Source organism: Takifugu flavidus, chromosome 6 (genome assembly GCF_003711565.1).
Source record: "Takifugu flavidus isolate HTHZ2018 chromosome 6, ASM371156v2, whole genome shotgun sequence".
Classification (NCBI taxonomy): domain Eukaryota; kingdom Metazoa; phylum Chordata; class Actinopteri; order Tetraodontiformes; family Tetraodontidae; genus Takifugu; species Takifugu flavidus.
The window spans coordinates 3,487,670-3,512,112 of NC_079525.1; the positions used below are offsets into that span (position 1 = coordinate 3,487,670).

At 44.3% G+C, this 24,443-nt stretch overlaps 2 protein-coding genes and 1 long non-coding RNA gene across 9 annotated transcripts in view; 1 reads left to right on the plus strand and 2 right to left on the minus strand.

Moving 5' to 3' along the window:
- Positions 1 to 15,237, minus strand: part of gab1 (GRB2-associated binding protein 1) — a 30,634-nt gene extending 15,397 nt beyond the window's left edge. The window contains exons 1-2 of one of the 7 annotated variants that reach the window (XM_057037035.1): positions 14,817 to 15,237; positions 14,540 to 14,686 (exon numbers count right to left, since the gene is read on the minus strand). In XM_057037035.1, the coding sequence (XP_056893015.1) occupies positions 14,540 to 14,611 (72 nt within the window). In that variant the 5' untranslated portion in view covers positions 14,612 to 14,686; positions 14,817 to 15,237. Of the gene's footprint in view, positions 1 to 664; positions 822 to 2,779; positions 2,810 to 3,063; positions 3,202 to 7,713; positions 7,847 to 9,727; positions 9,788 to 14,539; positions 14,687 to 14,816 lie in introns of those variants that run through there. The other 6 variants (XM_057037042.1, XM_057037036.1, XM_057037041.1 and 3 more) reach the window with 6 other exon arrangements.
- LOC130528080 (uncharacterized) lies at positions 4,246 to 16,893 on the plus strand. Its single transcript, XR_008951207.1, has 4 exons — positions 4,246 to 4,373; positions 5,533 to 5,604; positions 6,398 to 13,044; positions 13,480 to 16,893. It is a non-coding gene; the product is annotated as an uncharacterized LOC130528080 (long non-coding RNA).
- On the minus strand, positions 16,680 to 23,977 carry usp38 (ubiquitin specific peptidase 38). The gene is made up of 11 exons (XM_057037034.1): positions 23,816 to 23,977; positions 22,348 to 23,038; positions 22,035 to 22,170; positions 21,806 to 21,935; positions 21,507 to 21,608; positions 20,902 to 21,060; positions 20,629 to 20,822; positions 20,462 to 20,555; positions 20,276 to 20,382; positions 18,738 to 20,040; positions 16,680 to 18,240 (listed from the first exon to the last, which is right to left on the minus strand). The coding sequence occupies exons 2-11, from the start codon at positions 23,027 to 23,029 to the stop codon at positions 18,076 to 18,078; spliced, it is 3,072 nt and encodes a 1,023-aa protein (XP_056893014.1). The 5' UTR covers positions 23,030 to 23,038; positions 23,816 to 23,977; the 3' UTR covers positions 16,680 to 18,075.
- Positions 23,978 to 24,443: the final 466 nt, after the last annotated feature.

Here is a 24,443-nt window from a genome sequence, read left to right on the forward strand (position 1 = left end):
CGCTCGCGACCTTGGTGACGAGGTCTGCAGAAAGAGAGGGAGGGGAGAGACAAAAGCTCCTCTATGCTTACCGCTCAAACTTGTATAAATCAGTCTTTGTTACCAAGACATGACTGGGATTCTTGCTAAACAGCTATTTTTACATCCTTGAGCACCGCAGAGGGCAGCTGACGTACGAGTACGAGTGCACGGCCTTTGGCTAAGTGGGGCTGTTGAGGCAACGACATAAGTCCTTCTGGAAGGCGCGGGGACGTTTAGAAACCCGGCCATGCCCGAGGCCCAGCTGTCTAGCCAGCGCTAACAGTCGGTCGGCCAGTTTCCCCATTGCGTGGACCCTGGCGAAAACTGCTGAAGTTCTCTTCAAATCGCACCGATCTCACAAACTTAAATCATTTTACATGACGCGGCGTGCACGTGTGAAACGCTCCCCGCCGGGTTGTTGTTTTCAGATGCAACGTTGAATCAAAAACGCTGTTGTTTTGTTTTAGGTGGGAAAGTTTTCAGCCTGTCTTGTTTTGGCCAGCGTTCCGGCTCCAAAAATAACAGCTATCGCAGCGAGCGAGGCACAGAACAGAGAGAACAGAGAGCGTTCCCAGTGTTCCCAACACGACACACGTCATCAACGTGCTTCCGCCGGAGCTGCAGTCAAACGCAGAGAGCCTACCTTGTCAGCCGTCCGCCGGAGCCGCTGTCATTTGGGGTGTAAGCGTGTGGCGTGTTGCTATTGTTGACGTTGGTGCCGTACGACTTTATCATGCGCTGCAGCGTGTGTCAGGGTCTGCTCTGGGTGACCTCTCCCATCTCTGACTTCCTGTTGTGTGTAATCAGGTTGTCCCAGACCCTCTCAACTGCCACTGACAAATCAGAGGGGGTGGGACCCAGGAGAGGGGGGGGGGGGACAAGAGGCCGTCCTAATTTTAAAAAAGGGAGCTGAGAAACTGCTTTGACACCGAGGTCGTTTTATACGGTTTGGATTCAGACTGCAGCAGTTTTGGGTTTTCATCTTGAGGTAGCAGATGTGTTCTGTGTGATGGAAAGCAAGGTCAGCACAGGTTTACATAAGCTCATTATTTTAAATCACAAACTGGCCTCGAGGGCTTTTGCACTGCATTACGGAGCTTGTGGCACCTCCAATCCTGAGACTCTAATGTACAGTAATCTGTTTTCAAATGTGTTTTCTGTAACAATCAACATGAGGTGATTACCTGGACGTGACCCTCTCCGAATGACCCCGATGCAGGAGGAAATACAACATTTGTTGTGTGTGTTTTTATCCCATTTTCACCCACTGATGTTGCTCACCCTTCTGCAGAAGGTCAATAAAAGAGCTGCAACATTGTATTAGCCTCTATGATGTTACATCTAAAGACTCTGCCCCCAGCTCCTCTGTTAAAAAACTTTTTAATTCTGTTTGCAGCTCCCCATTATCTTATCCTACATGCCATTATTTAACGCCTCAGTAACTGGATACAATAATGTGTTTTTCTCTTGTGGACACGGACATCAGTGGAATGCAACGTTCTGTAAAGATGCAAGTGCTTTTAACAGTTTAACTCAGCAGTTCCATACGATGCCAAACAGGAAAACCCAAATTTTAGAATTATGTACTTCAACCTTGTGGTTGCATCTATTCAGATAAAAAAAAACATTGAGCAGGAAATCGTGTGGAGATCAAAACAGTGGGACATTAAGAAAGAAACAGAATCAGCTGGACACCCGGGCAAAGACCTGAGGTTAACCGCGGCACCTCCCGACCTACGGATGCTTCCTGAGTGATCCGATCGAAGAAGTGGTGCCAAAGCAAACCGGGAACGCTGAGGATGCATTTAAGATCTGAATGACCATTTAGTGGGAGTTTGGGGCCATTTGTGGCCAAACACCTTCAACTTTGTAAAGGCTAATGTTTCCTAACCCGCAGTCCACCACCAGCTACTCAGACCTTATTGTCTTACACATCGCCAAGACACAACTATTGATCTTGTGTTTTGCTGTAATAAAATTCCAAATGGTGGAGGAAAAAAATGGATCTAACTATGAATGACAAGTTTGTCCACTTTTGAAGATCTTTGGAGTTAACACCAACCATCTCTACATTATCACCCATGACAACAGCACAGCGCTGCTCCTATGAGAGCCAATTGAACAAGGATAAACTGTTGTTAAACTCAAACATCACAACCTTGCTTTGTGTGCGAGGGCCCAGTCCACCTACGCAGGTCAGAAACACAACTGGAGCCTCAATGTTTCCACAAGAAACAAATCTCAACCACTCAGCAACACCAAGAGAATGTTAAAATCCGTTTTGAAGCAATTATTTTCCTTATATCTTTTGGATTGTCCACATTTTGAGTCATTTATTTAAGACATTTCAGGGGCATTTGGCAGAAATCTGAGCCAATCTTCAGCCCACGAGGCTGATCTGGATAAAAAACAGCAGTTGTTCTATGCAGCTGGGCGCACACGACCAAGGTAACACTTGTTCATTCCTGCCCTCCCCAAAATAAACCCACACCTGCTGTGTAATGTAAAGACAGTATAGACCCAAGCTTGTGTTTCTGCACTGACCATTTAAAAGCTACAATAATCACATCGACCTTTTATTAAAACTCAACAGAATCCACGTAATGAGGGTTTACATGCACCATCAATGTGCCGGAACTCTCCTGTGACCAAAACAAGTCGGGTCTCTCCCTTCATCAGCCGCGCAATCGCTCAGCCTCTCCTTCAATTTACCGACCCACGGTCTCTGCTCTTTCATGTGCAGCTGTGAAATTCTCACCCAGCCAGGCGCCATCTGACCCGAGCCCCGGCGATCTACGGTAAGTTTCCAAAGAACACAGACTCTGGTCGCCAGACTGCTATCTTTGTAAACAGCGCACGAGAAAGTCCTACGTTCTCCTCAAAGACCATCAGAACGGCAAACAGGTGTTCCTCTGACCTTAAAACAAGAAAATAACAGCAGTTCCAAACTATTCTGGAACAGATTGTGAATCGAATCCTGAACCAAACTTTAGATTTTTCTCCATAGTTTGTATTAAAGCATCCTGCAATGAAATGGCTTACCCATGTCTGCAAATCCAGATCTATAATTCTCAACAGTTTCTACATCTTTGCTCTACAAAGGTCAGGTCCATTGTGCAGAATTTACTCCAAAGTTGTCTATGGTAACGGTGTATTTACTGTGGTTGTTCTACCGACTCTGGAAGGGCGGAGACACAAACTCTTGCTGAGTAATCGTTCCATGTGGACCATTAGCATATTCGCATGAAGACCAATGAGGAAACAGGAACTGAGCGAAAATCTGAAGGAGTGAAAGAGGACATGATGACCTGAGGCGCCCGCCAGACCATGCTGATCTTAATTTAATACCTGTGTCTTTGGCAGCGAGTCTGCCTCAGTAAATTCTGTAAATTGTGCCTCCGAGGTGAAGCATTAACTGGCGGGCAGCAGGTTTGAACATTAACGCAGTCTCGCATCATGTATGACTGAGGGAGCACGCAAGAGCCTGCGCTTACTTTTAATGTAGGAAAACCAGCAGCGACGACTTGGTCATCAGAGCTGCAGCGACGGCCTCTCGCCGTTTTCCAGGAAACACAGGACGTTGTGAAACAGAGAAATGGAGAAACACACACGCGGCAAAAAAACATCCCCTTGTGCCAATTTCCACTTTGTTAGCGTTTTTTATCTTCCTGGTCATCTGTTCCCAACACACTCTGGGCAGAAAAGATTTCCTGTTTTGCCTCCTTTTGTCACTCCGACTGTGTCTGAGGGGTCGTTCAGCAGCTAAATTTAGACCAAAAATAACCACTGCCCTAGCTAAACAGCCAAGCTTTTCCAATGAAATACATTGAGACTTTAAAATATATAGTGGAAATACAGCAAAAAGAACAGCATCTGAACTGAACAAAAGTATATATACCTGTGCAGCTGGAAGTTCTGAAATAAGAAGTGCAAAATATAAATATTCCAGGATGTTCTTGCAATTAATAAGAATTGCAGTTGCCTCATATTAGAACTACCCAAAGTGAAATTGTGCAGCAAATAAATAAGCAATAAATCAACCAAATCAATAAAGATGGGGATAAGGCAACAGGACTTATGCACAAAACAAAACCTGTACTTGCTCTTGCAGTCTAAGGCATGCTTTAAAAATTAAATAAATCTTTCGGCGTATATACGTGCTGTCAGACGTGAGAACAGTTGGTTCAGTGGGGTGCTCGTTTACCTCACTGGATAAACGATAAATACCATTGTGCTCTCACTAATGATCCTCCTCGTGCGCACACTTCAGTGTCAGTGCGCTGCAACAGCGAATCCAAGTGCAATAGGAACGCTCTCGTAGATTCAATGAACAAAGCAACGGCGTTCTTCAGGTACGCATGTTAATCTACTATTTCCTTCCGATCTTTCTTCTGATGCTTAATAAGCCGCAGGAAAATAGCCTATAATTATTTTTTCACAGGTTTGTAAGAGAAATATCATGAAATACTACAAAACTGCATTCACCACAGTGTTAAAATTGTTGAAACCTAATGCTACCGAGCAATTAATGGCTGTTTACCTGCTTCCAGCGAGTCCAAACTTTGTTTGGATAAAAGGAAAAAACATTGCGAGAAGCGAAGTAAGCAAGCCGATGACCAGCCACTGTCGAGTGAGTCTGGCCACTTTCCTTCCTACGCTGCTGACTTCCCTCCCCTCCTCTTTACTCCGTGAAGTCTGCAACTCCCCGCTCCAATAACCCCTGACCCACAGGAAGTAGACACAATGGACTGAAAATAACACATCACCTCCCCTGGCAACAACTGCCCACCCCAGGCTCCAGTGCGCACCGCTCCACCGCCATAGCGCTCCTCCAGTCCAGACAAAAACCCAAAACACCAACAGTGTGATGAACTTTCTCCACCACCTTGATTTGTCAGTGCTGCACATGTGCGACTGTACAATGTTCGGGATGTGGAGCGCCTGGCTGCAGCGCTCGGTGAAACACAAGGTTTCACACTACAGCAGGTTGTGGGTTGAGTGGTAGACTCCTGACAGTACCACTGTATTGTGCAGGGGGGGGGACCAGTACATGGCCAGTCAGGCCTGAAAAGCATCTGTGGGTGTGTGTGGGCCTGTGAGAGAACATTTGGTTTATTTCTTGTGCAGCACACTTCTGTGAAGCAGCCTTGTCTTGAGATTTTTCTTTTTTTATTATATTTGCTTAACTGATTGCTATTTGCACTTTACAACCAAGGCAGCTTGTTAATACAGTGTTAGTACACGGAGTGTGCATCTAATGCCGTTCTCATTCATGCAGAGGGGGGCAGCGCTCTAATCCAATCAGCTCAATGAAAATGATTCCAAATTACATTTGGTGGGCAGGGAGAGCTTGCCTGAGACGTGATCTAATTAGCCCCTCTCTTGCTACAGTCTGTTCGTTCAGAAATTGCCAGTGATGCCATACGCAGAGATAAGAAAATGGACTCTCACTGCTGCACAGGCTGATTCTCTACATGTATGTTTAGCTCTGTTTGCTGTCCTGTTCTACAGGCTGAACTGTGGAACATGCACGGGCTTGTTTAAGCTGACACGCCTCCGTTTTAAGCAAGTGGCCTGAAACTGGTACGGTCTTCCACGCTCTATTGTCATATTCAAATGAAACTGCTCCGCTTTCAGTTGAAAGGGAATGTGCGTGAACACATACCTCGGAGGTGTTGCGCTGGTGTGTTCATGCGACTCCCGTAAGGCTGATTCACGATCAGGGAAGAATGTGTGGAATCCCTCGTCCACATTCACTGTAAGCCGATGGAGTCAGCAAAGATAACAATGCAAAATAGTTTTCAGACTGGGCCGTTTCGCAAAAGGGACGGAAAAAAAGGCACGTGGGCATGGACAGAAATCCTCTCTTACGTGGGTTGGCCGCTGTTAGGGTGTGCACACATCAGATTCTGCAGTTGTTCAAACAGCTTGAACCAATTTCTAATGAATTCAGCTGAACCTGTTTTTTCAGGGTTTGGAAAAACTGGAAGCTCCGGAAAATCTTAAACATTTTATTGGTAAAAAGAAAATTCTGGCAACCTGTTTCAATGTACCGTAGTACAAATATCTTTGACAATCACAACATACAACTCCAAATAAAAGAAAGTTTGATAACCTGAGTAAATGTTAACTATCTAAAGACAGCCAGCAGGGAATAATGCTGAATAAAATTAGAATACTAAGATGGTTGGTTTAAACTAAAGAGGATTGTTGCATTACTGATCACTGGGAGTAGTTGCTTTAAAGAAAAGGCATCTGCAGACCAAAGTATTAGTTATTTATAGCCCACAACAAAATGACATTTATTTTCAGGTTGGTAATTCTTGACAAGCTCTGCTGACGTACTTAATTCTGACTGAGCTTTTAATCTCTTTAGGAGAGGAATACAGCATTCTGCATGAACTGTGCTGATAAAAGGATCAAAACAACATTCTGAAAAAAGTTCTTTCATGACAAGAAATGCAGCTATAAGATAAGTATCTTTCTCACTCCTCTCTGATTGGCTGTTCCAGGTCCAGTCTTTAGCTGACAGAAGCTCGCAGCATTAAACCTGCGCTGCACGATGTGTTTTTCCAATATGCCTGAAAATAACTCATCAACATGTGTCTGTGTTTATTTCTGAACTTTACAGTATTGTGCGGTTTTAAACCAGTTTGACTCACAACAGAACGCAGTATTTTAAAAGTCTACTGCGCCGACAGTCTAATTACATTAAATGTGTCAATAGGACACTGAATTTATATGCTTGAGCTGGCTACAGTCTTGAAAAAGTTTCAAAAAGAGGCACCGGGGACTTGTTTGATCCTTAAAACACACAGCAAATGATTCGACCAGACTGAGACCACACAACTTTTGTTCGCAGAAATGACTTTCCAGCAATGACTCCGCAGACATCCAAACATCTGGTTACTGATGCGGCCCTCTCTCCTCACGCTGACTGTTCTTGTTTGTTGTAATCTGTGTGTTTTAAAGGTGATTTGAGAGTGACGGAGCTACTATCTTATCAGAGGACTAACCACGCGATGTTGGCATCCAGTTTTATATTACATATATTATGACTTCCTTATATAACCAATGGGAAACCTTGGAAGGAGTCATTCCCAGACTCAAGCTATTTAATTAGGCTTGTTCATACAGGGCTCTATTCAAAGTGCACAGTCTGAGGAGGTTTGTGTCAGTCTGTTCTCAGCCCTGGGAGCCAAAGCTGTGCTGCAGATAACAAGTTTCACATTCCCCCAGCGTGCGCTTGTTGTGCAGCCTTTCGGTTTTCCAGTTAAGCTTCAGGTCCACCGGTGCACGTTTCTGAAATCCTCTTTTCAGAATCATTTTTATCCGCTACCTTTCCTCCTTCTTTGGCCATTTCCAGCTTCACTTTGCCCTCTCCTCACCAGTCTGAGCTCTCTCAGAGTCACATGCACTTGGTGAAGCTGCATCGTTAGAATTCAACACATTCTTCTGGTGTTGCAGACTTGGTTCACATGATCGCCCTGTTCCTTGACCGCTTACGCAATTATCCTTTCAACCTCGGTGATATAATTGAGGCCAAATGTGTGAAAATACGAAAACGGGTTGTTACGGAAGAATAGTAACAGCTTTTATCAACGCTGCCAAAAAATATTACGCAAAAAAGCATTCGCATATTTCCCAGCAAATGAAACCAAATCAAAGCATCTTTAAAAACATACTACCAACCTGTCACTGTTAGAATCCCCAAAACAGCTGGTGATCCTAACGCCAATGAGTTTAGAACTGTGATAAAGACAATCGAGGTATTCCACAGGTTTCAGGAACATGTACGAGGAAGAGAAGAGCAGCTGGGAAATGCTGGGAAAGTGGGAAGACAAGAGGAGGACACTCCCGACTCTAGAGTCTCAGCCTGGAAACAAATGGTCTTTTAGAGCAGAGGTCTCTGTTGTCTGTGTGTTCGCACTTGTACATGTGTGCATGTATAACCACCTCCTTTGGCTGGAGGCCAGGCTCAAAACATGAAGCGGCAATTCAGAGACTGTATCAGGGAGAGTTGCTGCAACCTTCCTGATGGTGGAGAGGAAACACATAAAATGAGCCATTTTTAACAACCACAACAAAAAAACCAAGAAACCAAGAAAATAGAAAAATCAATGGTGATCAAATACAAAAAGCAGCTATTCCACTGGGGGCCTGGCTGAGTCACAGTTACCTGGGAAATTACACATGTGAGTAGGAATATTTGACATCAGCCTGCACCCTCGCGCCTGCCCCCTGACAATTGGCAGGGACAAATGAGCTGACAGATCACACAGCAACACAGAGAGAAGGGGAGAGGGTAAAAACCACCGTGACACCACGGGGCTATATTAAGGGGCTGCAGACACAGCGACTGGCGTCAGATCACACATCACATAGCTTGAGTTCCAGCTGCGCCGCTTGACACACGCGTGTGCAACAACAGGTTAAATCTAGACAGATGCAGTCCCACAAGAATAAAACATTTGCAAAACAGGAGCAAAAGAAACGACCCACCAAAGTGATGATGTTCAAACGTATGCATGCTGGGACAAAATGAGGCCGTTTGCTTATCTGTCAGCTGAACTTGCTCATAAATGTCACGGTAACTGATATTTTTTAGACCATGCGATGGAGCCCTGAGGCAAAGTTACGCTGAGTGTATACGAGATGTGTACGTGGTGAAGCTGAAGCACGGAAGCTGCACAGGAGGGCTGAACAAAAAGCACATCCAAGAGCAGTTCAATGAAAAAACACCACCCATTGTGTTTTTATGATGAAATAATCAATTATTAACATGCAAGTCAAAGTATCTCAAAATAAGCTGGAGGCCACACAGAAGGTTGCCGTTCAGGCCTGATCATTATGACCAGGTTTGGATACTTGGGACTGGTTTAAGAACTAACTGTGTAAGATCTCTTGTTGGTGCAAAGGAGGCTACTGGTTTGATTCCACTTCATCAATTGACCTGCAGTGACGCCAACTGACCACCGCGGCGCTGTTGTGATGTTTTAAGTCAGGACCACCAAGGAGAAGAAGAGGAAACATGAGTATAGTTAGAATATAAAAATCAATTTTTTATTTTAGTTATTTATGACTAAAACACTGCCAAGCAAGAGAAGTAAAAGGTGTTCAATTATTCTTGGCACTAAAAAAGCAATAATTCTTGTGACTGATGAAATTCAATATTCTGTCATCTTCAGACAGGAGAATATAAATTCTATTGGTCCGACAGCACTCAGGCGTGTGGAGAGGAACTGAGTGCAGGGAAAGAAAAGGTTATTAGGTTGAAGTACCAGGAAGCTGAAGAGGATAGAGCCTCGCGAGAAACAAATCAAAGGAGATAATTTGATAAATTATGTGAACCAATTTGACAAAAGGTAAAAAATTAATGAATCATGCTGCAGCATCCCATAACTGCACACAGGAACATGAACTACGTGTCTCTTTTTGACTATTGCAATTTTTAAATGTCTTTATTACTCAGCCAGTAAAAAGGATCACAAAGGATGGCGAGATTACGCGTATTAACAACGCCACTCCATCTGCTGATAACACATAATAAAACAGCGCTGCACAAATGCTACAGCATGACGTCAAATCTAGCATTAACGGACAGAATGTGTTGTGGAGGCTTTTAAAGTATTTCATACACAGTGTAATGTGTGCGTCTGGTAAGGTGAATCATTACTGCGCCCGTTTTACTGTCTGCAGCACCTACTGTATAAAAACAGACAGAGACAACCTGTGAAAGTCGCCCCGCCATTAGGTTTCGGTTTTAATCCTGCATCACAGGGCAGCAATTAGCCTGAAATCGACAATGAGAAGAAACATATCTATGCAAAGGAAGAAAGAATAGAGTAAATCTGAGACAGCATATAGGACCCCTCCTCCCCCTCTCCTCGCCCACCATCTGGTAACCATCAGCGCCTCACACAGGAAGGGGCGGCCGTGCCTTGCTGGGGCGCCGGGGAGTGAATCCTCTTCTGTCCCGCTGCCGGAGGAACAACAATCACCCAGTGCGCTGCGCTGTACTAAACACCATTGTGGTGCGGCGCAGCGCAGCGCAGCACAGCACAGCGCAGCGCGGCCCTGCCCTGCCCTGAACTGGATGTAGAGCGGCGGTGGCGGCCTGGGACCGGGCGCTCACACCCCAGCACAGAGGAGCACAGAGCAACCTCACATTCCTGATGTCTGTGCCTGCCAAGAGGCGCTGGGAACGGAAAGAAAGAAGAAGAGAGGAGAGAGCTATTCTCATTGGAGGCTGCCTAATGGTGTTATTCTGAGCAGCTCTCCAGGCTCCCTCTTTTCGGTTGCTGCCGCTTCACTTTTATTTTCACAACAGTGTAGACGAAACTGCCGATTACGGCTTGATGTGGGCCTGCCCTGATAACGCGGCTTCTTTATCGGCGTCCAACATCACCTGCAACTTCTCCCGCTTTGCAGTGTTAGATTTCCTTTTTCGATCATCAATAAATAAGAAGCAGAGGCCTGTGCAGCCTCTTCCTGCTCACAACTCCGCTCGTGAAACACAAAGGAGAATAATGAGAACATTTTTTAACTGCCTGGTGTCGCTGAAGGAACATTCCAAACATGAAAGATACATCAAAGCAATAAGCCGGCGCTTCAAAGAAACGTCGGGAAATTGAGAGTTTTCTTGATTGATCGCGAGTAACAGAAAGCAGAGATGTGTATGATCGGCCGTGGCAAATAGCTGAGAGACTTCCGTCATCTGCGTTTAATAATAGCTGCGCTTTAAACTGTCCGACTTGGCACGCAGACAAATAGCACAAAAGCGTCATTTAACCGTCGGCAGAATCAGATTTCAACGGAAAGTACGGCTCCCAAACTCTCCGGTTTTGGCGCCGAAGACCGTCGATATCCTTGCAGATCCTGATCTGCTGGTGGAATTGGCACACGGGGCAGTCAACAGCCAGGACAGGCAGAAGCACACACACACACACACACACACACACACACACACACACACACACACACACACACACACACACACACGTGTTTACAAAACGCTCGGCGTCGGCCCTGACCTGGGGGTCAATCTAACAGGCTCGGAGCTCTGGTGGATCAACACGTCATGTCAGAACACTGGGCTGACGTGCCTGGTGCACACCTGTCAGGTCTGGGTTTGGAAAAAGACGATAGCACGTGGGACGCCGCAGAGGCCTGTTCCTTGGCGGCTTGGTTTCTATGGCTCTTTTCCCTGGTGGTGCAATCATGTTTTCAACAAATTCCTGTCATATTTCAACAAATCAACATATAAATAGCCAGATTTGAACTCTGAGAACAGTCTTTGGAGTTATGAATGTGGTTCTGATGCCACTGGTGAGGGTAGGACAATGGTCTAAGCAGGCTGGTGTGGATATCTACTATAGTAGCATGGATATGAATATTTCATGGTTATTTGCTTGTAATGGTCATTAAATAATTAATGGCACAAGCCATCCATTTTCAAGCTGCGGTAGATCATACAGCAGCAGTCGGCTCGCTCCAAATGGAGCGCTGTGATGCTGCGGTGGCCAGGACGCGGTCCAGTAAGTACCTTTTGTTAGCCGGACAGGCTAATGCGCCACAAGCATCGTTACATCTTCTCTGGCCAGCTTGTTTGTTAGTTTCTTCAAGCGTGTGGGGATGGCAGTTTACCAAAAAAGTACATTTTCAGATTTATCCTGGCAGTTGTTTGATATAAAATTCTTTTTTTTTTTTTAGCTCTGCTTTTCAAATGAGAATGTTTCCCAGTCAGTCAGAGAAAGATTAATGGCTCACGGACGATGGTGTGTACTAAATACAACTCGGAGAGGAATGAAGACCAAAAGAGCCCCTTTACGGCCATCGGATGACCTTTAGGGTTCAACTTGTTCCCTCTTCCAGTTTGCCAATTAGGCTTGAGCTCCTGCACTGAGGCTCTTTGAAACTTACACTTAAGGTTGGGAACTACACAAGCTGAAGGTAGCATGTCGTACGGCAAAATCCGACCCAAAGACGCAAGTGCTGCAGCAAACAACTATTTTCAACTGCATTATAAGGACAACTGAAGCATTTAGTTTTACTTCTACTTCCCTAGAAGAAGAGAGAGCTCAATATTTGTCATGTGATTCACACATTTGTTCTAAACAAAGATAAGCATACTAAAGAATGACATTGGGAGACAACTCTTAAAGGCATTTGCAGATATAGGAAATGTTTCTCGTGGGAAAAGCGATCAGCTCCTACATAAAACGTATTTGTGCGGAGGGTTTTTAGGTTAAGAAAGCTTCTAATTGGATCCCTGCAACACAGAAGCTAATCATGCTAACAAACAGCTGGAACTGGGAGACATCTACTGCCATTATTAATCATTTAAACTGAACCATGACATGAAATCCTTATTGCAAATATAATGAGGTTTTAATAAAAGACGAAGCAGGTGAAACTGTGCGTGTGTCACAAGTTACTTGGTTATTTTTTGGAAATGGGGCTGTTTAGCTCATTAGTCTCAGCAGCTTTTGAACAGGCACGCTTGCTGAACAATACCGGTGTTGTTGATGGTTCCTTTGGACTACAATAACCTCACTGTTTTCAGCTGTTAGCCGAACAAAACATCTTCTTAACGTGCAACAGTCCTGCAAAATATCAACGACACCTTCACACATACACACAGGTCATATTCAAGCTTTCAGCAAGTACATTAGACTTATTAATGATGAGCTAAAACCAAGATTTACTGACAATGATCAGAGGAGAACTTTGATCGTGCTCTCTGGTTGTGTGTTGAACCACTTGTTTGCATGTGTATTAACCTATTGATGACTCAGCAAGACATTATTAAGTGACCAAAATCTACTGAACATCATTTTATTCTAGGGTAATTACACATGACGGAGCAGAAGCAGCACCGCTGAACTGAATTCACCTTTGAGCTCCACCAATCAGCAGTTGGACCTCGGGGACAAACTTTGCCCGGAGTGGGTAACAAGGCGGGTAAGAGCCTCGATGAAGCACAGCCGGGCGCAGCGACGAAGCTAATAAACAGAGCTAAAGGTGAAGGCATGTTCCCGTGGTCCTAATCTGTTCTTTGATTTGTTGGCTTTTTCTACAAACAGACCAGAGTTCGTACGTGGAGATATTATTTATATGTGACAAAGCTGGAGGGGTATTTGCCCTAGAATCCCTGATACCACTGGCTATATAAAAAATAGCACTTTGCCTCAACACTAGAATATGCTAATGTCTACTGAGGGCTGCATGGTTGGGGTTAACATCTGGGTCAGTCGTACAAACAAACTCTCGTCCAGTAATTTCATCCTGGGAACCACTTTAAAACCACCAAGATACTCAAATAACAAATATATATATATGCACACATTCAGCCTAAATAATCACCTGGCCAAAAACACTGTAAGCCACAAGTTGCTGCTTCATTTCTACTGGTTTAAAGACAACTTCTCCAATTATTTTGTGCTTCAAACAACACAGCTGGTGGTCAACTTCAAGAGATGAAATGGCTGCACGAAAGAGAAGAGTCAGCACTTCCATGAGCCTCATGTGACCAAGCCGAATGACCCTTCACATGAAGCCCAACAGCTTTTCTCTGCACGTTTAACTCTGCGAATGAAGTGAAAGTCAAGGAGGGGAATTTTGTCAAAAGCAGAATAACAAAAGGCAACTTTTTGGTTTAGCTACAGCTGGCGCTTGTGTAACAGGCTAATATGCTGAAACAAATCAATCCTCCTCATTAAAGCAGCGTAGGAGCAATTAATACACTCCTTGGAAGAAAGATGGCCTCTGGTCTGTTTTACATTAAGCTTTCCAGAAAACAGTCGTAAAATTTGAGCAGTTATTTCTTGAGAATTGCCAGGAATGCCACCATCATGCCTGTGAAAACAGGCAACTGGGAATACACACTCGCCAGACTCAACTGCACATGAAACAAATGATCAGCCGCAACTTTTCCGGTCAGAAATCCGTTGGCGAAGCCTAGAGCGCCGTAAAACAGCGAAAGCAAAACAGAAACTCGGATTGTCTCATTGATTTTTGTGCATCAGTCCACGCTAGCTCCCATCGTTGATTGTGCACCCTCACTTTCCAAATTTGAAGCGTGCAGGAATGAGGCCATCCTTTGATGTTTTTGTAAATGATTTAACCCTAAGCATGGGCATTCTCCACCTTTGACACAAGGAGTGTTGCCTGGGAATGCACAAGTATTAGTTTCACGTTGCACTAATGTGTGCTATAAAAAAAAGAAACCCTGAGACGTGTGAGATCCGATCACAGGACGATGCTGCCACGTTCCTCTGAACCAAAACAACAGGCGGCAGGTATCCGCCTTACACTTTGCAGTGGGAAAACGTCAGAAAAAAGCCGTGTTTGAGGAAGGGTTTCAGGTCCACAGAAGCCTCAACTCAGCCGCTTGAAATGCTTCAGGCCTACGCACGTCTGCCACTGCGCCCTACTGTGCACGAGCAGCGTGCACGGGGAGCAAGTAACGCGTTACTTTTACAACAGTGGAACACGGCAGGATATAATGTGCACTTACGTAACGTCTCAACTTTTTCTCAGGAGGAGATTTCCTCAGCCAGCCCGAGCACACCACATCCCCCCCGCTCATTGCTGCTGCTGTCGCCGGAGTTTGAGCGCAGATTTCGGCTCGGGTTCGTTTGTTTTTGGGAGTGTCTTCTCGTACCTGAGGGGTAGGGGGGGGGAGGACGTTGACACAAGGCAGAAACGGTTAAATTCCGAAGTGGAAAGTTGGAGTGTTGAGTGGTTTCTAACAGCAGTAAAGACCGACACCACTGCGTTTGAAGTGTACTCACCGACAGGGCAGCTCTCGAACAATCCAGACCAGATTTTCCACGAGTTGTTAGTCAAATAAAAGGATTTGCCCCGGATTCGGAGTTCGGCGTCACCGCCGTGTGAAGAAGCAACGGCGACCCGAACGGGGACGTCGTAGGGGTGAAAAAACGGACGCGGGGAGCTGAATGTGGCGAAGTTTTTTGTTGTTATATGGAACGCCTCATGCTAATTCCCGTCAGTGTGGACGCGATTTCCAGTTTGCGCGATCGGGTGGAAATGTCCTACAGCGGACCGATGCATAGTTTTTCCGCTTTTGCGAAATTTAGACCAATCTTCGCGTTAAAGGCAGCGGTTTCACAGAGCTTCCCCACCAGTTTACTCCCATGGTTCCTTAATTATGATTGACAAGGTGGCTCCGTCTCTCCCTCAACTCACTCTCCTCTGGAACATGGCAGTGTCAAGCTAAGGCGGCCGGAAGTTGACGTTTCCATATTTCAAAATAAGTGTCTAGTCTGTGGACTGACGGCTACCATTGTCTATAACACCTGTTATTACTGCCCATTTGTTAAGTGTGTAATTAGCTGTGGTTGATATTTTGCTTAAACATTTGTTTTATTCACAGGAGACAGTAATTTCATGTATTGACAATATTCACAATGCACACAACCACAGAAGCGCGCGAATTTAAAACATTTATTTTGAAAGTAAACATCGGATGTTGCGTTTTATATTTCTTTCTAATTTATTACTATGGTTTTGGAGGACAATTCGGGGAGGCGGCCGCGTGCTGGGAAAACGGTGGCGCTTCAACCATGGGAATTGTAGTTTAAGAAAATGTTTGCGTTCTGGTCCACATCAACAAACAACCGGGAATCACTTTAAAGGACGATAAGACGTGATAGAGCGAGTTTTTGTACACGTACATTAATGAAATAAAGCTTTGAGGATTTCAAGGAATTTGATTTCGGGACAAAGAAACGACTCTCCTAGATCTTAACTTAAAGATCCTCTCGAAATAATTTTAAAAATGTCGACATAAAACCAATGACATACATTCTAGAAAACCAAAACAATGTACTGATATGTCGCTCAAACATATTATAACATTTAAAATGAAATCAGATTGAATTCGCGCATTTTGTGGTAATCACAAATCGGCATTAAAGCTGATTTTAAATGCATCTCCCACATTTGTCTTTTGAGCATTATGAAAAATATTGAGCACGAGTATTTGTCCTTTTTTACTTACCTTAATGCTTCATTCACCACATAAATAAGTCCTATATTTAAAAAATAAAATAAAATAGGGGGGGGGAGGAAAACAGCAAACATGTGTTACCAGTTGTGTTAAACCGGCATCTCTGGAATGTTATTGGAATGCTATTGTCATGGTAAACACTTCCCCCAGAGGAGGACCCCTGTTGGCTTGTGATAAATGACTCAGGCAGTGCACAAGCACATTATTGCTCTCAGTAGGATATTTTTAAAAAGAAATGTGACGCAAGACAGCACCAACGACAAAGTCCGTGCTGATTCATCAGTTTTCTTCACGTCATTATACTTCGAATTTATGTCCAAGTTCTGGCTCATTAGGTAACCTGATTATTGTGGCATTTTGATGTGCCAGGTTTTTATAAATTTGCTGTGGCTACGGCTTTTCTGTTGTTCTTCTGAAGTGCAGTTTGTAGTTTTATTCCTAACGCGAAACTACGATCACAGCAAGTATATGAAGCCACTTTAACAAAGATGGCAAAGCGGTGATGGTTTTCCTCCACTGCACATGCAATTTACAAGCTTTAAAACAAATTATTTTCCAATGTGAGTGTATTATGCGTTTTCTATTTTTATTTTGGGTTATCTGAGTCAAAATATTGGCAACAAGGTACACTTCTACAGCTTTTTTATTCAACAAGTCATAGCAGTAGTACAGAGCAACATTATATGATTCCAATTCTTAAATTTAATAATAATTACTAATTTTCAGATCAAAAACATTCAGCTCATTAGAAATGTATTATGCACAAGTATAGCTGTGGTGTATAGTCTAACAAGTTCCTGTAAGAGATGTACATTAAATATTAAAAAAGGCACATAAAAGCATGGAAATATATTTTTGAAATTATTTTAAGAAGCAATGTGTGATTTGGTTTTAAATGGTGTGTGTGTGTGTCAATATCCACATTTAAAATTTTTATGAACGTAACAAATAAGGTTTTCCATTGCTCTGGTTTGCATTACAAACTAATAAAACTATATTTAAAATATGTTGCATGGGATAGAAACCCAATTAAATATAAGAACACACTGCAGAAAAATCTTAATAATCAAACTATACAGTTTTTAAGAAAAATCTCATGCAAAAAAGAAGATGTAACACCACAGGTGACCTTCCTGTACACGCAAACAAAAGGTCACGTCCATGCTTTCAGCTGTACTGCAGCTGCACACATCTGCATATATGGCATGTGTATGTTTATGAGGTAATGTTACAGTCGTCATAACCAGCCAGGAACATATTCTACACCGATTCGTTTTAATCATGTATATATTGAAAGAAGTCAAAGTTAAAGTCAAGTTCTGAGACTGGAGGACAAATGACTTCATAATGCCAATATCCCAAAGACTAAAATAAATTAGAAATTAGTTAAACACTGGTATAAACCAAACTTTTCAAGTTGCAAATTAAAGCTCTGAATCAGTGCAGAGAATTGCCGTTTCAGTGCTTTCGCCATGAGGATTCCTTTTTGCTGGGAGACGGTTCCAGACGCTCCTGAGCCCCTTTCACACATGCATGTCCTGTGTGGACACAGATCTCCATTCTTTTAATCCAGGTTCAATCACATTGGCGCTCTCCTGCTGTGTGCTGAGCAGTCAGGTGTTGTGTTGATGGATGACACTTTAGAGGAAGAATATAAGGATACCTGAGGGTGAATAAGAGTGAGAACACAACAACAAAGATTCCTTCTAACTGGAGAAGTCTTGTGGTGCTGCAGGCTGATGGTAAGAAAGAATAGCACCGATGAGAAACCCCTGTGTTTCCTCCGCCTGCGCGCTACTCCTTGCACAAAACATCAGGAGTCAGTGTGTGCTTGAGCTGCACAAACCTTCCTCCTGCATGTGCAAATCTGTAGACAAGCTCAGATGTTTCTGGAGATCTGGAGGGCTTCAGGGACAAGGTATCCCGAACTCTGCCGAATGAGCTACAATAGCCCACTGAAGGATGCCTCTTCAAGTGGGGCTGAGGACAGCAAAACATGTGTATACCCACTTCTGCAGCTTTTAGAATACCAGTCTACTTATGGTATTGAAGCCCCCTCCTCCTCCTCCCCCACCAGATGGGCCACAGCTCCCTGGTGGGTTATTGTCATCTGAACCGTTGGGCCTGAATGAGCAGGAGGATGAGGGGGCCTGAAGGGCCTGTGTCCGGGCACTGAGCTCCTGCTCCTGTTGACAGTGCAGAGAAAAGACAAGCACTTAAAAAGAGATTACTCAGAAACGGAAACAAGAACCTCAATTGAAGTTTTCCCTCCCTCCAAGTCCGCGTGAGTATAGCGCCCTCTAGAGGTCATTCGGTTAAACTACAGGGAACCTGAAGACGCATAGCTCAGTTCAATGACTCGTGAAATTACATCTCATAAATTCTAACATGACAGCTTAAATCTGGTTCCCATTCATGGGGGAAAAAAACACCTCTACTCCCACAAAGTTACCAGCAGAGTATGGTCTTTTTCTTTTGACTCTTTCCACCTGAGAGACCCTTGTAGAAAACTCAACTCCCTGAATCCCATCCTTCTTAAATGCATCATTCTTCAGGTGCAACATAAGAGCTTTTCCCGACACTAAAACGAATTACTGCCTTTCTATTCATCTTATCCTGAATAGTGAAAAATAGAATCATTTCCTGTTTTCCCAAGGAAGCAGTGCGAGTTATGAGCACATACCTGTAAATACAGCTTGTTGTCTTTGATAATAGCATCCAGCAGCTCTTTCTGCAGGGGGGGTTCTGAACTGACTTTTGCCATACTCTGCACTGTCCCCCCATCGGTGCTCTCCTCCGGCAGGTCCTGTTTTCTGTACATGAGCACATACGCTGTGTCCTTGGGGAAGCGATTGGTGATGTTCTGCACCAGCTGGAAGGATGAGAAAGTCACTCTGCTGTCGTTAAACAGCAGCCAGTCCTTTGCCTCTTGGCCAGCTTGTTGGGGGGGAACGGAGAGAGCGGAGCAGTTGCTGGGGTTGCACTCGGCCTGACCGTTCTGCAACGCTTCGTTGAGCGGAGAGTGACGGGCTGGATGCTGAGACCCGTCCGCCCCATCGATGTTGCGTCCGTATGAGTAGTAGTGTCCGCTCTCTGACGACACGCCTGAATGCACCACCACTGAACTGAGGACATACAGCGCCGGCTGGACTGACCGGTCTTCTCGAACCCCCTGCCCTGTCTTCCTCCTTTCGTCCTTCTCGTCTTGTTGCGACGGTTTGAGCTTCTTAGCCAGATTTTCGCTGCTCTCCGGACAATCTAGGTGCTGAGATGAAGACGCAGGACAGAAAGATTCTGAAGGCTTTGAACGGGAGTATACAGGAAGTCTCATCAGCGGCGGAATGGTGACGTTTTCCAGAATCTTCCTCCGAACGTGGAATTTGGCATCGTAGGAGAACCGCAGCAGGGTGAGGATTAGGTATTCAGGTGCCGACACCACTTGCATTGTTTTTTCGGCACGCTGGAGGGAGCTGCACTTCTCGCAGAAGTAGGCATTGTCTTCGTCCAGGATCTCCGGGGCCAGAAAGTAGTTCACCATGTCCGGCACAGTCAGGGAAGGCTCATTTGTCACAGTTACAGAGTGGACGCTGCTCACCTGGGACGCAGACGAGCCGGGATCCAGGATTTCGCTACCCCCATTGACAGATCCCTGATAAAGACCCTTGGGCTCCTCCGAGGGCCGCTCGGGTTGAGAACTGTACCGAGATGTGCCAGATGGACAGAAGGCCAAGGACAGGTCCGTGAAAGGTTCTTCTTTCTCAGAGATGCAGTGACACTGCAGACAGCGAATACGGGTAAGCAGAGTCCCGCCAAACATCGTTTCTATCAAAGTCTTTCGCTCCTCTTGAGGTCCTGTTTCTGGTGACTCGTGTCCCATCTCTGGTGGAGTCTGACCTGCTGGGTCTGTCCTCGTTGAGTCAACGTGGGAGGCGAGCTTTGGCTTCACCGATTCAAGAACGTGGATGGTTTTCTCCTCTTCATGTAACCTTGAGACAAAAGCGTGATGGTTTTAATTTCTTCCATTACACATCCATAGTTTCTGAAAAAAGTTCCCGTTCCCATTATTACTTTGAAAGCATGATAATAAATAAATATAAATAGTTTATATCTTCGTGTAGCTGCTCAATGATGCAGGCTTCAAAAGCGACAACATGTTCTGCAGTTTAAATGTAAACAATAAACGTGAGCATCATTCTTATCCATGTGGAAAGCAAAACCTACCTGTCCAGAAGAAATCTGAGGTACTCGGAACAGTCCTGTTGAGAGCCAGCATTGAACCAGGGAGGTCGAGACGCTTCCAAGAAGTTTCTGGGAGCGTACGCTGCCCTCTGCAGGAATGCAAGCACACTGCATGTTGGTAATTCTCAATAATGCTCCGCATTATCTAGTACAGCGGGTCATACTCACCTGTGTGTGAGCCAGAAAAGCAAAGAGCAGCTGCAGCTTTTTCATTAGAGAGTTGGAACCATTTAGATGCAGGGACAAAACGTGATGCCTGAAACTGAAAAAGAGCCGTGCTGTTTAAAAAGATGCCGTCGAAGCAGCCGGAACGATGGCGCGGACACACAACTCACTCTGTGGCCATGAACAGCGTCTGGATTATGGAATTCATGAAGCAAGTGTTGCCCAGGTTGATCAGACCGGTCTTTCCCGTCTCAGACTTCCCACTTTGCCTCAAAAAACCCGAGCCAAATGAGTTGGACTGGGAGGTCCAGGCACTTTGATTCAGTACCAACTTGATCTTCTCTTCTGTTGGTTTTGGAAGATCCTAAGACAAAAATTACTATTCTATGTTAAGAAGTGCCGCGTATGATGAACTTCACCGGTCTTCATTCTGCCCAACTGACCTTAATGGCCTCAAGGATGGTGTCGTAGATGTCGGGGAAGCCGGAGTAATGGTACATCATGCAGTGTATAAGCTCAGTAAACTGCAGCAGGAGAGCTTTACTGCTGGGTAGACCGTCGGACCTCAACGACTGGACCAGAGGAACCACGTGTGGAACCACCTGTAGTTAGTGCACGAGGAAAAACATTGAGGATTATTACAGACCCTGACTCTACTTGAGAAGATAATAATCTATGGGCCATACTCCATCTACTGTATATAAAGATCACATTCAGTGTTCTGGTTGTATAAGCCCCACTATGGATCATATAGTCTCTGCAGTCTGGACAGCTGCCGGGCAGTTTCACAATCACAGTGTTTAGTCTCATTTATCAAGCATTTTGGAAGCATCCATGTTGTTAGAGCAATACAGGCTGACTCTTGGGCCATTGCTCAGCATTTAAGTGCTTCACACATCATTAGTGGATGGGCTGGGTTGAGCCTGGGGTTCTGTCGAAACACTTCTACGCAGCTTTGAAGTCATTTAAGCCAGAAGTGGGGGGAAAAAACTATTTAACGAACCATATGAGAGGGAAATGAGCTGTGAGCTGTCAGGAGATCCCTTACCAAATGAAACGCCTCAGGAGAGTGCTGGAAACTCAGCAGCATGTGGGAGAGAACAGACAGCGCCCCCTGCCGCACAATGGGGTACCGCAGTCGACTGAATACCTATGAGTAAAAGTAATTGAACTCATTTTAAAAATACATTTGCATAAACAGAAACAAATATTAAATTATTTACATAAGTTCTCTTTAAAGCTAAAACTAAATTGTAGATCTTATTTAGCTTTTCTAACAGATGCTTTCAATCTTTGTGTGGACCTGGGGTTCAAAATAATTCAAGATAGGTGGCTCCCATTACAAACCAGTTCAATTTTAAGCAGAGTAACGTCTATGAGGATGGTGAACTTCTGAACGGCAGACAGTCCTTTGAGTAAAGCAATGACCCAGGTGTCAACATGTTGTGCCAGAGGCCATGAAAGCCAGTCAATCATCCTAGATAAGCAGAAGGGAAATACAGTCAGTAATGCATACACAACGGCTACTTCATAATATCATGCTAAAACAGCCGCTTTCCCAGGTGTTTGAGGTTACCTGCAGAGGGCCTTTGTCATGCTTGCATCCTTCACATTTTGGTCTGTGGTGAGGCTCTTGATGAGAACTGTGATCATCTGCACAGGAATGTGCTGGACGAGGCTGGCCAGAGCAATGGATGGATCAAAGGAGGGGTCTGAAAATATAAATCAAGAGTGGACCAAAGCTGCCCAAATGAATTTGTTTTATATTTTGACTTGGAAACTACCCCAAAACCTGGTGCAGTGCCACAAAAAAAATAAAAAATAAATCAACACATCAAAAATTAAGCATCCCCATTAGGAACACCCAATGCTTCAAGTCAAGCTCTCACCTGTGGAAGAGATGATAGCAAAGACTTCCTGCAGAGATGAAAGCATCGTTGCTGGATCAGCCTTCCATATGTTTTGGAGCAGTGTGCTAACCTTTGTCACCTGCCCTACGTACTCCCTCAAGTCCCGATCTTGACTGGCAAAGCAATGAAAATAGCTGATAGTTCTGACCAACTGCTGACAGAATAAAACACCAGACTTATCCTTGGGGATGCACTGGAAAAAGTCAGACAGCAAAGTGCTGAGGCGGGCACAGAGCGTTGGCTCTGGACGCTCACACACCATCCTTAAAACCTCCACCTGAATCACACTAAAAATCTCCAGCACTGAGGGGCAGCTGATCAGCAGCCGCAGGCAGCAGTGAATATAGTCAATGATTGCTGGGTCTTTATGGTCCAAATGACCAAAACCTTGCTGGAGAAGAATAAGGACAAAGTCTTTACTAAAGAAATGTTCAAACTCTGTACGGTGGCAGCGTGCATAGGCATCTAAAACCTGGACACCAGTCTGCTTCTGGAAGGCATCTTCGCCAAGCAAGAAGAGGCGGGTGGTTAATGTAAACATAGACAGACACTGCTCCTCAGTCGCGTCATCCTCTGCCGCTTCCACTACCCGCTTCACTATGGCTCGTTTCACTGTAACAGAGTGGTCGGAGCATACCAGGCCTTCCAAAATTTTGTCCATGATGGCGGCCTGGAGGAAGAAAAATACATAGTAAATGTCCATAGTAAAACTTTGATTATTTATAGAATTACTAGATTTGAGAAATTAAAATGTGTTTGGTGAAAAGGTCCTGATGATGTATGGAGTCTTTTCAAATTAACCTTATTTATTCAGTAAGGGCAGACAGTCGGTATTCAAAGGCAGACGTGTTCTGTAAACAGAAAGGTCAGCTTGTGGCTTCACTGGTGGCTTCGAACCCAATAAGCCTTGATCTATAAATTATTACAATTAATCAAATTTAGCACTTTATCCCCCACCCCTTACGTCATTTACAGGAAGGACTGCATGAACTGAGACGTTCTAACATGGTGGGTAGCGGCATTTAAATACGATTCAAAGTTCATCAGCATCCTTTTACATTAATCTGCGCCAAAAACAGATGATATGCATTAATTGAGACGGCTATTGTTGTGTCATAGATATGTGACATCTCCTTTGTCGGACAGAGACCATCACTCATCTGTGTTAGTGATGTGGATACCGGTGACTATCTTGCTAATGCTAGCTTCACTGATAACAAATGTATACTTCAAAATTCGAACACTGCTAGTATGTTCCCGCAGCTCGTCCGTTTTGGTCACATCTATTGCTTCATAACAGTGACTGAGTTTAGTCTGGAGCAACAAGATAATGAACAAAGGAACAACACAGGCCTGATTTTGGTTCAGTAACCTAGGTTCCACTGACTTAGCACATTTTCCGACATGTAATTACGCTACACACCAACGCCTAATAAGCTGTACCTACCGAAATAAAGCATGTCAGACGTATCCGACAACAAGAGAGTTAGATGTTCAGATTCCGGAACACGTCAGATGGATAAAACAGTATTATTTTGGTTTACTAAATCAGTCCGAATCAGCTGATTAACCTCCCAATAACGTCATCTCTATAGACAGCGAAAGTGGAAGGACCCCGGTGGCGTCAAACTATTTTTGTCTTAACTTTGCCTGTCACATAGTTTTGTAAGTTATAAAAAAACAGTACTGTTCGTGAGAAAATTTTAATGTCTAAATTACAAAATATTACGGAATTTCCTTACGTGCATTTGTATTTCCGTTCCGCGTTGTTTATTAATAATACGTTGTGGGTTTGTTTGTTTTTTAATATAAAGTTATTTTTTATAGTCTGGATATAACTTTCACATTTCACAAATAAATTCGGATATTTCACTGTGACAGTTTCCAGGTCACAACAGTAAAATTTGATATTCACGAAAAACACTGTGGGTCTGTTATCTGCAGCATCCTCGTTTATGTATTCCCATTTGAGGCTAGTGAAAAAGAAAACCGTAAAAATGGAGTAAATGGGCGCAATTATGCCGTGTAACACAGACTTTGGGTGAAAATCATGCCTGTCGACTTTTGAGACGGAT

Coding starts and splice junctions, on each gene's coding strand:
- usp38 (XM_057037034.1), bottom strand. CDS start 23,029: ATGGACAAAATTTTGGAAGGCCTGGTATGCTCCGACCACTCTGTTACA. Junction 21,936..22,034: donor ATGACAAAGGCCCTCTGCAG/GTAACCTCAAAC, acceptor CTGCTTATCTAG/GATGATTGACTGGCTTTCAT. Junction 20,556..20,628: donor ACGCTGTTCATGGCCACAGA/GTGAGTTGTGTG, acceptor GCTCTTTTTCAG/TTTCAGGCATCACGTTTTGT.